Source organism: Pseudorasbora parva, chromosome 15, assembly GCF_024679245.1.
Source record: "Pseudorasbora parva isolate DD20220531a chromosome 15, ASM2467924v1, whole genome shotgun sequence".
Taxonomy (NCBI): domain Eukaryota; kingdom Metazoa; phylum Chordata; class Actinopteri; order Cypriniformes; family Gobionidae; genus Pseudorasbora; species Pseudorasbora parva.
Genome location: NC_090186.1, coordinates 20,640,150 through 20,656,648, shown reverse-complemented (window position 1 = coordinate 20,656,648; position 16,499 = coordinate 20,640,150). Strand labels below are relative to the sequence as shown.

Below are 16,499 nucleotides of genomic sequence, written 5' to 3'. Positions count from 1 at the left end.
GTTCATTACTCAAAACCGCAATCATGGGTAAGACTGCCAACCTGACTGCTGTCCAGAAGGCCATCATTGACACCCTCAAGCGAGTGGGTAAGACACAGAAAAAAAATTCTGAACGAATAGGCTGTTCCCAGAGTGCTGTATCAAGGCACCTCAGTGGGAAGTCTGTGGGAAGGGAAAAGTGTGGCAAAAAATGCTGCACAACGAAAAGAGGTGACAGGACCCTGAGGAAGATTGTGGAGAAGGACCGATTCCAGACCTTGGGGGACCTGCGGAAGCAGTGGACTGAGTCTGGAGTAGAAACATCCAGAGCCAATGTGCATAGGCGTGTGCAGGAAATGGGCTAGAGGTGCAGCTTTCCCCAGGTCAAGCCACTTTGGGTGACAGAGAAGCAGCACTGGACTGGTGCTCAGTGGTCCAAGGTACTTTTTACGGGTTAAAGCAAATTTTGCATGTCATTCGTAAATCAAGGTGCCAGAGTCTGAAGGAAGACTAGAGAGAAGTAAATGCCAAAATGCCTGAAGTCCAGTGTCAAGTACCCACAGTCAGTGATGGTCTGGGGTGCCATGTCAGCTGCTGGTGTTGGTCCACTGTGTTTTATCAAGGGCAGGGTCAATGCAGCTATCAGGAGATTTTGGAGCACTTCATGCTTCCATCTGCTAAAAAGCTTTATCAGCATGACCTGGCACCTGCTCACAGTGCCAAAACCACTGGTAAATGGTTTACTGACCATGGTATTACTGTGCTCAACTGGCCTGCCAACACTCCTGACCTGAACCCCATAGAGAATCTGTGGGATACTGTGAAGAGAAAGTTGAGAGACGCAAGACCCAAAACTCTGGATGAGCTTAAGGCCGCTATCGAAGCATCCTGGGCCTCCATAACACCTCAGCTGTGATAAATGCAGTCATTTCTGCAAAAGGATTCCCGACCAAGTATTGAGTGCATAACTGAACATAATTATTTGAAGGTTGACTTTTTTTGTATTAAAAACACTTTTCTTTTATTGGTCGGATGAAATATGCTATTTTTTTTAGATGTATGCCAAGATCATCAGTATTAAAACAATAAAAGACCTGAAATATTTCAGTTGTGCAATGAATCTAAAATATATGAAAGTTTAATTTTTATCATTACATTATGGAAAATAATGAACTTTTATCAACTAATTTTTTGAGAAGGACCTGTGTGTGTGTGTGTGTGTGTGTGTGTGTGTGTGTGTGTGTGTGTGTGTGTGTGTGTGTGTGTGTGTGTGTGTGTGTGTGTGTGGGCCTGTTTTTATGACATATGAGGACACAAATGTGTATAATGACATGGGTATGACATAGGTAGCCTACAAGGAGAGGGTGAAATATGAGGACATTGGCCATGTTCCCACTTTTCAAAATGCTTATAAATCATACAGGATGAGTTTTTTTTTAGAAAGTAAAAATGCAGAATGTTACCTGTGATGGGTAGGTTTAAGGCCAGGGGCAGTGTAAGGGGGGTAGAAAATACGGTTTGTACAGTATAAAAAACATTACGCCTATGTGTGTGTGTGTGTGTGTGTGTGTGTGTGTGTGTGTGTGTGTGTGTGTGTGTGTGTGTGTGTGTGTTTGTGTGTGTGTTAATAATGTCTTATATAAAACGGAAATTACATCACTACTCGGATATAGGGACACATACAGAAAAAATTAAGAGAACGTTAAATTTGTATGTTAAATTTCCGTATAGGTCTCCACAGTATACTTGGTTTTTCTTTGGAATGTAGGGATAGAAGAAGGCTAGTACTGCCCTCTATCGCCCACAACCGTTCAAAACAAAGTCCAGAGACCCGGAAATTAAATCGTGTGATATTTGATAGCAGTAGACGCGCACATTATACATTGAGCTACTGTACAGCACCATCATGATCTCAGAATGGGTCTCATTTATAATGTTTTACCTGCTCGCTGTTGCTTTCAGTGCCTTTCTTGCATATTGTTTGTATGTTAGACATGTTCATCAGAAATATGATCATATACCTGGACCTCCTAGAGACAAGTAAGAAACTTTAAGAATCTGTTCTCTGTCTATATGAATGTTGTTGATGCAACTTAAACGGTATTGCAATAAGTCAGTATTTGATTTAATCATCAAAGCTCAGGTAAAATAACATGAACATTTATATTTTGACAGTTTTCTGCTTGGGCATATACCAACTTTCAAAAGAGTGATGCAATCAAAAAGCCTTGTCCACGACTTATTTCTTCAATGGTAAGAACAAACCACTTTTATTAATACTTGCTAATTTTTATTTGGCTAATATCTTGTTACTTTGGCCTTGCACCTAAAAAACAAACTGTTACATAATAGCTTGTTATATCACATAAGTATTGCATCTCTCTCTCTCTCTCTCTCTCTCTCTCTCTCTCTCTCTCTCTCTCTCTCTCTCTCTCTCTCTCTCTCTCTCTCTCAAAAATATACCTGAAAATATTTGAACTTTTAAAAATAGCACATAAGAAATTCTCAATGTTATTGCAATATATAGAAATATCAAATCATCTTCTGGCAGCTTCTGAGAAACTGTTTTATGCTTTCCACTTCTGACATTTTTTGTCAACACTTCATACATTTTACTAATCTATAATACTAATAATAATAATCATTAAAAAAAAAAAAAAAACAGTTGTTTTACTGAATGGCAGGCATTTCCTAACTTCAGCTCAGAAATATATAGGGATATACTGTTTACTGTTCCTCTAGGGAGAATTTGATAAATGCGTTCTCACCAATGTCTTGTCAACCGTCTTGTTTTTAAGGGGAGAGAAATATGGCCCTGTTTACAGGATGAATAGTTTTCATTATGTCATGATCATGGTTCATTGTCCTGAGGCTACAAAGGTAAATATTGAATATTTTTTTGTCTTTATAAAAAAAAAAAAAACTGCATCAGAAAAATAATGAATAAATAAAAACTCTGCCCTGTTATTGTAGACAATCCTGATGTCACCTAAGTATCTTAAAGATCCTTTGGTCTACAAGCGGCTCTTTAACTTGTTTGGAAAAAGGTATGTTTCATTTATCATTAATATGTCACTGCATTGCTAGGTGCAGTCTAGTCTCAATGGCCCTCATTTATCAAAAGTGCGTACACCAAATTTCCAGCGTACACCCAAAACCAAGGTGACTTTGAGATTGATCAATATGGACATTGGTGTACAGCCCGCTCAAATCCTACACCAGCTCAGGAGGTGGTGTACGCACGTTTTCTGTGCAAAAATGCGCAGAAAAACAATTCCTAACACCACAAAACGCACTGACAAAGAAATGCTATATTATGACCCACTATAAAACAACAAAAACATAGTAATTATTAACTTCAGTGTTTTTTGTGCAACATGGACTTTAATGTTTAATTTGTGTGACTTTACCAAAGCATTTGATTTGTTGGCATGTATTCCTCCAGTTGCGAGCCTGTGCGCTTTACCTGACGTTTCAAGGTTAGGCCCAGCAGCACGGACTGGGACTGAAAATAATTCAGACTGACAAAATAATGACAATGATATTCTTCTTTTAAATAATAATAATAATAATAATAATAATAATAAAATAAATAATAACAACGTTCTTCTTCTAAATAACAATAAGTGTCATTAATAATAAAAATCATAATAATAATAATAATAAGAATCTACAAATTGTCATGCAATTATTAATGTGAATTAATGGTACTCCACGTCACATCATCATTACTATTGTACACCCCAATACATGTGACATAATACGAAATGTAATGCTAATTGTTTCAAAACACGTGCTGTAAAATAATGCATTGTGTTTGTGATAGGTAATTTCTCATCCAAACAGCTATTTAAACTGCTGGAGTGCGCTTCTCAACCACCACACTATTAACAGTACTCGTAATTGGGGTCCATATTTTGTTTTTGTGGGCACCTTTAATCCCACTCTTTAAACTCCCAAATAAAACAATTTCGTTTTATGGTCTCTGTCTCCACGTCTGAGAAGTTTCGCTTCTTTGCCGTCTTCCGTGTGTCCATGCCGTAAAATGAGGGCGTGGGGGAGGCGGAGACTTGAATATATAGGGGCGTGTTATTCTAATGACGATCGTTTTCAGACGCGGCATTTATCAAGGGTAAGTATTGCGTACACCTGGATTGCAGAGGTGTGCACAGCTTCATAAATCACAAGGTAAGAGGAGTGTAAGCATAATCTTATGGCAAGATATATGCCCGTTTCTACGCAAGATTGATAAATGAGGGCCAATATCGCTACACTGCTTGCAATAGGATACTCTAAGACAGTACCACCATCACCTTAAAGTTTGTATTGGAGAGGCCCCATGAAATCAAAATCTAATCTATGCAGCATTTTGTTAATGGAACTGTATGTAAGAAATGTATTTCAATGAATCATAAAATGGCCCTGATATGTCACTAGACATTAAGAAATCATGTTAATTGCAAATACTTATATCACTGACAACAGTAGTCTGGCCAGGATATTGTAATTTAAAAGTTTTTGTTGCAGCCCTCAACTGATGTTGACATGTGTTTTGGCCTGAAGCGCCACCTTCCACCTTTCTACCAATCACAAAGTAGTGTTTCTGCATCCAGGTTGCCAGATCTGCTCTGGTTCCTGCTGGATCCTGCAGCTTATCTGGCAACCTCAAATCAGGGGGGAGGGGGAGAGGGGATACACCTCTACAGTAATTTGAAAGTGATTGCAGTACCAGTTTTGGTCACAATCTTGCATATACTTCCTTTACTAACTTTAAAATAATCTACAGTAGTGACAAAAAGTGATGTCCAGGGGGGATTTTTGTTTGATTAAACCATCAAAATACGAGTAAAATATTTTATATTTTGAAATATTTAAAAAATGAAAGAAGAACAAAATGCTTAAGTTTGGTCAAGGTATTTATCTGACAAAAAATTTTGGCAATAAAGGTAAACGACAACTTAAGTTCAAAAGCCAAGTTGACTTACAACGTATTAGGTTATTGCATGATTGCATCAGTTAATTAGACAAAGTTTCAAACACTAAGTACTTCTGTGTCAAAAGTACTCCTTCCGGTTTCTCACAAGTTTCGGAGAGTTTTTTTCCGAGTATGGTCGATAGAGCGGAAGGTCCTTTTATGGGCTGTACGGGCTCTTCTCCTGGAAGGGGAAGCGTGACTAGAGGCGAGAGAGCAAATGCACGCCCATAAAAACTGCTCTCAAGGTGCAGATTCAACCGCTTTGCTTGTAACTGCTAAGGTTTAGTAGCATACAATAGTCCATAAATCAAATCATGTCATCATAAACCATGGGTAAACGTAAACGTTCTTTTCCACGCTTGAGGATGACAGCTTTCAGCAATCTCTCGTTCAGTAGCTGCGCACTCGCCATTCTTTATTAAACCCATGGGCATCGAAAACAACCCGCAGGCATAGAAAACAAACCGCGGAAAAAATATGCGGACTTGGCAACAGTGCAGTTGAGCTCTGGTGACATTTGACAATGCGTCGCTTCGTTGCTCTGATTGGTTGTAGCTCTATCCAATTGATGTCTTTGCTGGTTCGGTTGAAACACGCCCCATAATCACAGCCCAATGGAGCAGTTTCAGACTCATATTCTGACTAGAATTGAATATGACCACATCAGGCTATATATTTTAGACATGTATGAAGTGTTTTGTTGGTCTGAGTGAGTTTTGAAGGTTAGATTAAAACATTAATCTTGGCAATGCAGACTGTATGAAGAGTTTTGAAAATGTGGTTTCAGTATTGAACAATGCTTGTTAGCAATTGAAAAAAACTGTAAATGGCATGTTTCAAAACAGCTACAAAATCTGACATGAGCTGTTACATTAATGTTGTTTCTTATGCTCAGATAGTTTTAAAAAAGCTTATATTTCAGCCTAGACCAGCCAATGCACATGTGCAGTCCTAAGTGCGAGCCTGAGGTTTCTATGGGAACCGGAGCTTCTAATGGCAGCAGTGACGCAATAACTTGATTGGCTTTTTTATTTAGAAGCCGGGACATATTCCACTATATTGTGCATTGCAGTTTTTCAAATTCAGAGTAATAGGAGTGTACCGTCTTCAAAGCATCTCATGCTGTCTCATGATGTTCAACCAATGATGAGTGTTTGGGGTGAGATTCTTTAATCAATAGACGTTGGAAGCATCTTTGTATATCTACAGTCGTTGTTATCATCAGTGAACAGTGAACATGGTGTTCAAATGAACACCATGTTTCCTAATTATATATCCCAAGGTAACATTTATAGGACAAAAAACGATCCCAGTACTAAGCCTTGGGGTACTCTATCCAGCGCTAATGTTCAGTAACAGTAACAGAGAGATGCAACCCTGATCAGATGATAAGAGAAAGAAATGTGTAACTCTGATGAGAGCAGTTTCAGTACTATTTGTAATCTGGACATACTACATTTGAAATATTGTCATTGTCATGTGACGTCCATTGTCATGTTCATTCCATTGACTTTTATTCATACACATGCAAAGAATTTTACGCTCTGTATTTATTGTTATTTGTTATGTTGAATTTATGTTTTTAAAAAGATAAGGCTTAAATCGTATTTGAATTTGAACATTTTATGGGATTTGCTCTTCCAGTGATGACTACAAGTCCTTCTCAAAAAATGTGCATATTGTGATAAAGTTAATTATTTTCCATAATGTAATGATAAAAATTAAACTTTCATATATTTTAGATTCATTGCACTCCAACTGAAATATTTCCCGGTCTTTTATTGTTTTAATACTAATGATTTTGGCATACAGCTCACGAAAACCCAAAATTCCTATCTCAAAAAATGAGCATATGAAAAGGTTCTCTAAACGAGCTATTAACCTAATCATCTGAATCAACTAATTAACTCTAAACACCTGCAAAAGATTCCTGAGGCTTTTAAAAACAGCCTGGTTCATTACTCAAAACCGCAATCATGGGTAAGACTGCCGACCTGACTGCTGTCCAGAAGGCCATCATTGACACCGTCAAGCGAGAGGGTAAGACACAGAAAGAAATTTCTGAACGAATAGGCTGTTCCCAGAGTGCTTTATCAAGGCACCTCAGTGAGAAGTCTGTGGGAAGGAAAAAGTGTTGCAAAAAAACGCTGCACAATGAGAAGAGGTGACAGGACCTTGAGGAAGATTGTGGAGAAGGATTCCAGACCTTGGGGGATCTGCGGAAGCAGTGGACTGAGTCTGGAGTAGAAACATCCAGAGCCACCGTGCACAGGCGTGTGCAGGAAATGGGCTACAGGTGCCGCATTCCCCAGGTCAAGCCACTTTTGGGCTACAGAGAAGCAGCACTGGACTGTTGCTCAGTGGTCCAAAGTACTTTTTCAGATGAAAGCAAATTTTGCATGTCATTCGGAAATCAAGGTGCCAGAGTCTGGAGGAAGACTGGGGAGAAGGAAATGCCAAAATGCCTGAAGTCCAGTGTCAACTACCTAAAGTCAGTGATGGGGGTCAGGTCTGGGGTGCCATGTCAGCTGCTTGACTGGTGTTGGTCCACTGTTTTATCAAGGACAGGGTCAATACAGCTAGCTATTAGGAGATTTTGGAGCACTTCATGCTTCCATCTGCTGAAAAGCTTTATGGAGATGAAGATTTCGTTTTTTAGCACGACTTGGCACCTGCTCACGGTGCGAAAACCACTGGTAAATGGTTTACTGACCATGGTATTACTGTGCCTAATTGGCCTGCCAAGTCAACTCTCCTGACCTGAACCCCATAGAGAATCTGTGGGATACTGTGAAGAGAAAGTTGAGAGACGCAAGACCCAACAGTCTGGATGAGCTTAAGGCCGCTATCGAAGCATCCTGGGCCTCCATAACACCTCAGCAGTGCCACAGGCTGATTGCCTCCATGCCACGCCGCATTGAAGCAGTCATTTCTGCAAAAGGATTCCCGACCAAGTATTGAGTGCATAACTGAACATAATTTTTTGAAGGTTGACTTTTTTTGTATTAAAAACACTTTTCTTTTATTGGTCGAATGAAATATGCTAATTTTTGTGGTTTTTCATGAGCTGTATGCCAAAATCATCAGTATTAAAACAATAAAGACCTGAAATATTTCAGTTAGTGTGCAATGAATCTAAAATATATGAAAGTTTAATTTTTATCATTACATTATGGAAAATAATGAACTTTATCACAGTATGCTAATTTTTTGAGAAGGACCTGTATATAGTCGAATAAATCACATGACTCAATCTTATCAGGTTCCTGGGTAACGGGCTAATTACGGCTGGGGACCATGACACCTGGTACAGGCAGCGTCGCATCATGGATCCTGCCTTTAGCAGCTCGTGAGTAAAATACAGAAAATCTCTGATATACTAAAATGTGATACAGATGCTCCGCAGCTGATGCCATTTCATTTGTCAGATACTTACGAGGCTTGATGAGCACTTTTAACGAGATGTCAGAGCGCCTAATGGAAAAGCTGGAGGAAATTGCAGAGACGAAAACACCTGCCATAATGCTCAACCTGGTCAACTGTGTCACACTTGACGTCATTTGCAAGGTTTCACTCTCCTTTTCTGCTAATCCAAGGGAAACCCTAATACAAGGAAAGGCAAATCAGCTATTGGTCAATACTTAGTAGTCATGTTTTCATTTACAGGTGGCTTTCGGTGTCGATTTAAATTTCTTGACGCAAACTGACAGCCCCTTCCAGAATGCAGTAGAGTTGTGTTTAAAAGGCATAACGTTGGATCTCAGAGACCCATTTTTTAGAGTAAGAATTTATCCAAAGATGCTTATGTCAACCTAAAAGTAGTAGGGTTAATGCTATATTATTTTTTTCATTTTATTTTTTTTATGTGTAACCTCAGCTTTTTCCCAGGAATTGGAAGATTATACAGCAAACTAAAGATGCAACTGAACTCCTGCGTAAAACGGGAAAAAAATGGATACAAAACAGGAAGACAGCAGTAGAAAATGGTGAAGACGTACCCAAAGACATTCTCACACAAATCCTCAGAACAGCTGGTAAGTGGGTCTCAAGTGGCATGAAATGGTTAAGTGTATTTTCCTTCTTCAATTTTTTTGTACAGGTAACTTTTATGTGGGCTGCGAATCATAAAAATGAATTGTGTTTAAAAATATTAATCATTTAATCATAGCATACCACATACCCTACCACCAATTTGGAAATTAAGTAAGTCATTTAACATTGGAGCAATAAAAAAGTTGGCCTAAAAATTACCAAAAAGTGCAAAGCGCAACCGAGAGGAACAGATTATAGAAGTCAGAAACATTTCAAAAAGGTAAACTGTGTTTATAACTTTTGATCTTAATAAATGTGAAAATAATTGGTAAATAATTTACCATTGCCTAGGAGCATTTCAAATTCAAATACAAGTTGGCTAAAGATCACAGAAATAAATAGATTACAGGAATCAAACACATTTGGAAAAGTTAAACTGCATGTAACTTGACACATTGATTAAAAAAGAAGCTCTAATGGTGCAAAATGACACTTGACAACTAATGACGTCCATGTCCATCTAACTTCAATCAATCAATCAATCAATCAATCAATCAATCAACTAACTTTATTTATATAGCACTTTTACAATGACCATTGTTTCAAATTAGCTTCACAGTGTTAAACCAACGCCAAGCCAAAGCCAAGCCAAAGGCGACAGTGGCAAAGAACCAAAACTCCATCAGGGCATGATGGAGAAAAATAAACCTTGGGAGAAACCAGACTCAGTCAGGGTGCCATTTCTTCTCTGGCCTATTATTAAACAGTGTATAATTATTATTCTGCCAACCCTGCAAGTCATAAATCATATTAGATAGGAATATTCAAAATTTTGGGTATCACGCAAGAGAAGGGTTCATTTAGGATGGCGCGTTGATTACACAAGAATATGAATACTTGAAAGATCGGAGTTACTGCGCCAAACAGGTTTATTGAGGATGATGTGCTGGTGAGGCAAATTCAGAGGAGACACCAATTGACACGGAATCCAGGATGAGCTGGTCATGTCCAAATACAGGTCCACCATCCGATCCGGACATGGCCTGGATCTGGCCGACTGCAGTAAACCTCGGGACAAACAGAGAGACCAACATTAGCGTGGATGCCACTCTCTTTATGATGTAACGAGTACATCAGGTGTTATGGGAAGTGTTCCTGGTTCCGGCTGACCTAGTTAAAGGTGCACTTTGTAGTATTTTTGCAGTAAAATATCCAAAAACCACTAGGCCGGTGTTATATGGTGTTATATATTTTGTTCAGTTGAGTACCTACAATATCCCAAATGTTTCCAACTATTTGTAAATTGTGAGAAAATTGCTATTTTAACTAAGTCTGGGACGTTTCAGCATTGCGTTTGAGGGAGTTGCCTGTCAATTGCGTCATATCTGCACTACCCTTGGTTTCGGGTTTTACTTGGCAGGAGCGCTTTACTCTTAGCAGGGTGAACAAGTGAGCGCACGGAGTAACGTCATAACACCATTTTAAACACACATAAATGTATCTAATATGATAAACAGAGCTGCATTACCTCATAATCATAACCGGAAGAGCGGATCTGTGCAGGCGCCCGGCGAATGTGTCCCGTCCCGTCATAATAAAAGTCCTGGTATTTGCGAGGCGGGTATTTGTTTACAATCGCTCCAGCAGCTGTGCTCAGGTCCACAACACTCAGTCCTGCTCTGCTTTACACAACAGTAACGTTAATAACCGCATGCATGAACATGATTTCTGCCCGAGTCCTATTTTCCACCGGCTGTGATGTGAAGACCACATGTCCCAAGATGCTACGCTCAAACTTTGTGTCATCAAACCACGCATTTGTTTTGAATAGGCGCCGTCCAGTGGACGGAAAGTTGCATAGTGCACCTTTAATGCAGCCTAACAATCAGTCAATTGATTTGAATAATGAAAGTAAAAAAAATGTTCTATGTGTCTGCCATAGTGAAGAGATGCGATTTTAGTCAGATTTCAGTTTTAGATTTAAACTGACAGAGTGTGTCTGCCTCCCGAACAATGCTATAGGAAGACTGTTCCAGAGTTTAGGAGCTCAATAGAAAAAGGATCGACCGACCGCCTGCAGTTGATTTAGATATTCTAGGTATTATCAACTGGCCAGAGTTTTGAGACCGCAATAGAATTGATGGAGTATAATGTGTTAAGAGCTCACTAAAGTACTGGGGAGCTAAACCATTTAGTGCTTTTTTAAGTAGTAAGCTAAATTTTAAAATGTTTGCGATGTTTAATAGGGACCCAGTGCAATGTTGACAGAACTGGACTAATATGATCGTACTTCCTAGTTCTAGTAAGAACTCGAGCTGCTGCGTTTTGGACTAGTTGGAGTTTGTTTATTAAGCGAGCAGGGCAACCACCCAGTAGAGCATTACAATAATCTAGCCTTGAGCTCATAAACGCATATACAGTATTGTTCAAAATAATAGCAGTACAATGTGACTAACCAGAATAATCAAGGTTTTTCGTATATTTTTTTATTGCTATGTGGCAAACAAGTTACCAGTAGGTTCAGTAGATTCTCAGAAAACAAATGAGACCCAGCATTCATGATATGCACGCTCTTAAGGCTGTGCAATTGGGCAATTAGTTGAATTAGTTGAAAGGGGTGTGTTCAAAAAAATAGCAGTGTGGCATTCAATCACTGAGGTCATCAATTTTGTGAAGAAACAGGTGGCCCATATTTAAGGATGAAGCCAACACTTGTTGAACATGCATTTGAAAGCTGAGGAAAATGGGTCGTTCAAGACATTGTTCAGAAGAACAGCGTACTTTGATTAAAAAGTTGATTAGAGAGGGGAAAACCTATAAAGAGGTGCAAAAAATGATAGGCTGTTCAGCTAAAATGATCTCCAATGCCTTAAAATGGAGAGCAAAACCAGAGAGACGTGGAAGAAAACAGAAGACAACCATCAAAATGGATAGAAGAATAACCAGAATGGCAAAGGCTCAGCCAATGATCACCTCCAGGATGATCAAAGACAGTCTGGAGTTACCTGTAAGTACTGTGACAGTTAGAAGACGTCTGTGTGAAGCTAATCTATTTTCAAGAATCCCCCGCAAAGTCCCTCTGTTAAAAAAAAGGCATGTGCAGAAGAGGTTACAATTTGCCAAAGAACACATCAACTGGCCTAAAGAGAAATGGAGGAACATTTTGTGGACTGATGAGAGTAAAATTGTTCTTTTTGGGTCCAAGGGCCACAGGCAGTTTGTGAGACGACCCCCAAACTCAGAATTCAAGCCACAGTACACAGTGAAGACAGTGAAGCATGGAGGTGCAAGCATCATGATATGGGCATGTTTCTCCTACTATGGTGTTGGGCCTATTTATCGCATACCAGGGATCATGGATCAGTTTGCATATGTTAAAATACTTGAAGAGGTCATGTTGCCCTATGCTGAAGAGGACATGCCCTTGAAATGGTTGTTTCAACAAGACCCAAAACACACTAGTAAACGGGCAAAGTCTTGGTTCCAAACCAACAAAATTAATGTTATGGAGTGGCCAGCCCAATCTCCAGACCTTAATCCAATTGAGAACTTGTGGGGTGATATCAAAAATGCTGTTTCTGAAGCAAAACCAAGAAATGTAAATGAATTGTGGAATGTTGTTAAAGAATCATGGAGTGGAATAACAGCTGAGAGGTGCCACAAGTTGGTTGACTCCATGCCACACAGATGTCAAGCAGTTTTAAAAAACTGTGGTCATACAACTAAATATTAGTTTAGTGATTCACAGGATTGCTAAATCCCAGAAAGAAAAAAAAATGTTTGTACAAAATAGTTTTGAGTTTGTACAGTCAAAGGTAGACACTGCTATTTTTTTTGAACACACCCCTTTCAACTAATTGCCCAATTGCACAGCCTTAAGAGCGTGCATATCATGAATGCTGGGTCTTGTTTGTTTTCTGACAATCTACTGAACCTACTGGTAACTTGTTTGCCACGTAGCAATAAAAAATATACTAAAAACCTTGATTATTCTGGTTAGTCACATTGTACTGCTATTATTTTGAACAATACTGTACTAACTGTTCAGCATTTTGCATTGAAAGCATGTGCTTTAATTTAGATTATATTTTTAAACGTGGCCTTCAAATGAAAGATCAGTATCAAAGAGCACACCCAGGTTCCTGACTGACAATGAGGGCTTGACAGAGCAGTCATCAAGTGTTAGACAGTATTCTAGGTTACTATTTGTGTTTACTATTCATTCAGTTTTTTATATCAGCTATGCATTCCGTTAATCTTGTGAATTGGTAAGTTTCATCAGGGCGTGAGGAAATATAGAGCTGAGTATCTTCAGCATAACAATGAAAACTAATGCTATGCTTCCTAATGATATCTCCCAATGGTAGCATATACCTTACCGGTCCCAACTTTTTTGGAATGTGTAGCTCTCATGAAATCCAAAATGAGGCAATATTTGGCATGATATTTTAAAATGTCTCAAATGTTATCTATATTCTATTGTGAATAAAATATTAGTTTATGAGATTTGTAAATTATTGCATTCCTTTTTTATTCAAATTGACTTTACAGTGTCTTTAGTTTTTTGGAATCGGGTTTGTAGATGCAGGTAATGCACTGACTTAGTCGATTTCTCTCATAATACTCTACATAATACAATAAGTTTCAGTAAAGAGATGCAGCATTCCTTACTACAGTAGTTCTAGAGTGACATTTTAGACTTAGTAATAGGCTTGGGCTCAGCTATCAAACTGTCAACTTTTTGAATCTGTGGTGGAAGGAAGTAGCTCCGCACAATAGAAGGTTGTCGTTATATAAACGCAATATCACACTCCTAGCTTTGAGATATGCCTTTATACATTTGTGCGGGGCTCCGTACTGTCGAATAACTTAGTTTTGACATCATACCAGTGTGTTCGCTAGTATATCAGGGCCTTAAAGTGGTTAAACAGCATATCATATAATTAAGTTGATCCCAAATTTTAATCAATTAATATCCTTATTAATAACAAATTAAACACTAGGTAGAGTTAATTGTTAACTATTTAACACTTTTCTATTTTTGCTGCAGAGGAGGAAAACGCTAATAATTCACAAGATGATGAGCTGATGTTGGACAATTTCGTGACTTTCTTCATTGCGGGTGAGCTACAGTTTGTTTAATTTTTGCTCGTATACCCCTGCCGTTACAAACAGTGCTTGATTCTTTTGCAGGGCAAGAGACAACAGCCAATCAGCTCTCGTTTGCAATCATGGAATTAGGGAGACATCCTGAGATATATAAACGGTAAAACACTTCTCTAAAATTGTTTGGATTACAATACTCTAGTTTGAATTTCTTTTCATTCCCAGGGCTAAAGCTGAAGTGGATGAAGTTCTTGGGACAAAGAGAGACATTTTATATGAAGACCTTGGAAAATTAACTTACTTGTCTCAGGTTGGTCTGCAGAGAAATTGTTTTACATGCTACAAACAAAAGTGGTTCTGTATCAATTTCTCTGAATGGTCTTTGTATTATTGGCTCCATGCATTAGGTCTTGAAGGAAACACTGCGTCTGTACCCCACTGCTCCAGGAACCAATCGCTGGTTGCATGAGGACATGGTTATAAATGGGCTGAAAGTCCCAGGGGGCTGTTCTATTGTAGTGAGTATTGCCAGATTTACAGTAATGCTGGGCTGTTTACTCTGTGGCCATCATGGTACCTGCTTGTTTCTTGTCACACAAGTAGCTTACAGCTCCTGTCTACTTGAATGGAGAAAGATCTTCAATATTATTTGGAAATATTATGTTTTAGTTAAAGCTTCCCACATTTACTCACACTGATGTTGTTCTAATGCCGTATGCCCTTCTTTTTTTTGGATCACAAAAGGAGAATTTAAAAAAAAGTCATACATATAATGGCAATTATATGTAAACTCATTACAATGATCTGGTTGAAACTGCTCCCGTGTTGTGCTCTGTGTTGTTACAAAATAAATATTGTTACAGTCATATTTTTGTGTGTTGTTAGTGAAACTCCAGTTCCTGATCCACTTCGCGGAGAAAATGCGAACACTTTTGTTCTACTGTACTTACTGTAACATACACTCTTGACACATTTCTCTGAACTCAAAGCTGAACAGGTAGCTTTAACGCTGAGTTACAATAACTCCTAATTACTGCATATACTTCACTTTTCGTGACATTATTTGAGCTTTGCTTTTTAAACGTGAACACACAAATAGCTCAGAAAACCCCAAAAGCAACCGCCTTTCATTTAATAAACACATGGGAATATAGCCTACAACCTATGTAGCATGGGATCATTCTTTGATATTTTTGTCTTTTTTTTAAAAAAAAAAAGCTTGATGCTGGTCCCTATACACTGCCATTATGTGGATGATGCAGAGCAGGACATTAGAACAACACCGTGGTGAATAAATTATGACTTAATTTTACGGTGAACTGTTCCTTTAATTATCAAATTAAATTTCAAATCAGCAATAAATTTGTACAACAATGGCGTCATCAATTTTACTTTGTATATTAATTCATCAATATTTTGAACCATTTTCACCTTTTCCTATACAGTTCAGTTCTTATGCCTCTCAAAGAATGGAAAAGTTTTTTAAAGATCCGTTGAAGTTTGATCCTGAGAGATTTGATGCAAATGCCCCAAAGTAAGTAATTATGATGACAAGCTGTAATTATGAGTTTAATGAGGATGTTATAATTATAATCGCATGAAATCTGCTGATATCAATTTTTGTTCTTATCTGAAAGGCCTTATTACTGCTACTACCCATTTGCACTTGGTCCACGAACCTGTCTGGGACAGGTCTTCTCACAGGTGATAAAGCACAAACAAACACACATTTGCACCTCCTATTCTCCTATAGATTTTTTAGACTTTTAGGCTTTCCAAGTGCCAGATTTGCTGTGATCATGACAAATCTGTCATATTTCTACATTCAGATGGAGGCAAAAGTTGTGCTTGCCAAACTGCTTCAGAGATTTGAGTTCAGTCTGGTTCCTGGACAGTCTTTCAGCATTAAAGACAATGGAACTCTGCGGCCCATGAGTGGAGTGATCTGCAACATTAAACCATGCTCATAGGACATGTTTAAGGCACTTGTTTTGTGACAATTCTTGTGTATTTACATGATCTCTGCATACATGATCTTGTATTATTCCAGCATTAATCTAAGCACAAAAGTGCTAATCCTCTATGATACTTTATCTGCACTTTTGATTGATTTGGGTTTCATGTGATCTTGTAGTCATTCATTATGGTGTTTTAATACATTACATTGATTTTATACAGTGCTGGGTAGTAACTAATTAGATGAAATCGGGATTACATAATCAGGTTCCAAAATTGCAGTGCATCCGGAATGTATTCACAACGCTTGACTTTTTCCACATTTTCTTATATTACACCCTTATTCCAAAATGGATGAAATCTTTTTTTTCCTCAATTCTACAAACAATACCCAATAATGGCAATGTTTTAAACATTGCATTCAGAATTGTTTGATATACACACGCATCTA

At 38.3% G+C, this 16,499-nt stretch overlaps 1 protein-coding gene across 1 annotated transcript in view; it reads left to right on the top strand.

Moving 5' to 3' along the window:
• The first annotated feature begins 1,815 nt into the window (after positions 1–1,815).
• LOC137041276 (cholesterol 24-hydroxylase-like) overlaps positions 1,816–16,499 on the top strand; it is a 15,298-nt gene continuing 614 nt past the window's right edge. The window contains exons 1-15 of the mRNA XM_067417341.1: positions 1,816–2,019; positions 2,155–2,232; positions 2,778–2,859; positions 2,953–3,026; positions 8,217–8,303; positions 8,383–8,521; positions 8,621–8,734; positions 8,832–8,988; positions 14,037–14,108; positions 14,180–14,252; positions 14,318–14,402; positions 14,500–14,610; positions 15,538–15,626; positions 15,730–15,796; positions 15,922–16,499. The exon at positions 15,922–16,499 is cut by the window's right edge and continues 614 nt beyond it. Of these exons, the coding sequence (XP_067273442.1) occupies positions 1,886–2,019; positions 2,155–2,232; positions 2,778–2,859; positions 2,953–3,026; positions 8,217–8,303; positions 8,383–8,521; positions 8,621–8,734; positions 8,832–8,988; positions 14,037–14,108; positions 14,180–14,252; positions 14,318–14,402; positions 14,500–14,610; positions 15,538–15,626; positions 15,730–15,796; positions 15,922–16,062 (1,503 nt within the window). The 5' untranslated portion in view covers positions 1,816–1,885 and the 3' untranslated portion in view covers positions 16,063–16,499. The remainder of the gene's footprint in view (positions 2,020–2,154; positions 2,233–2,777; positions 2,860–2,952; positions 3,027–8,216; positions 8,304–8,382; positions 8,522–8,620; positions 8,735–8,831; positions 8,989–14,036; positions 14,109–14,179; positions 14,253–14,317; positions 14,403–14,499; positions 14,611–15,537; positions 15,627–15,729; positions 15,797–15,921) is intronic.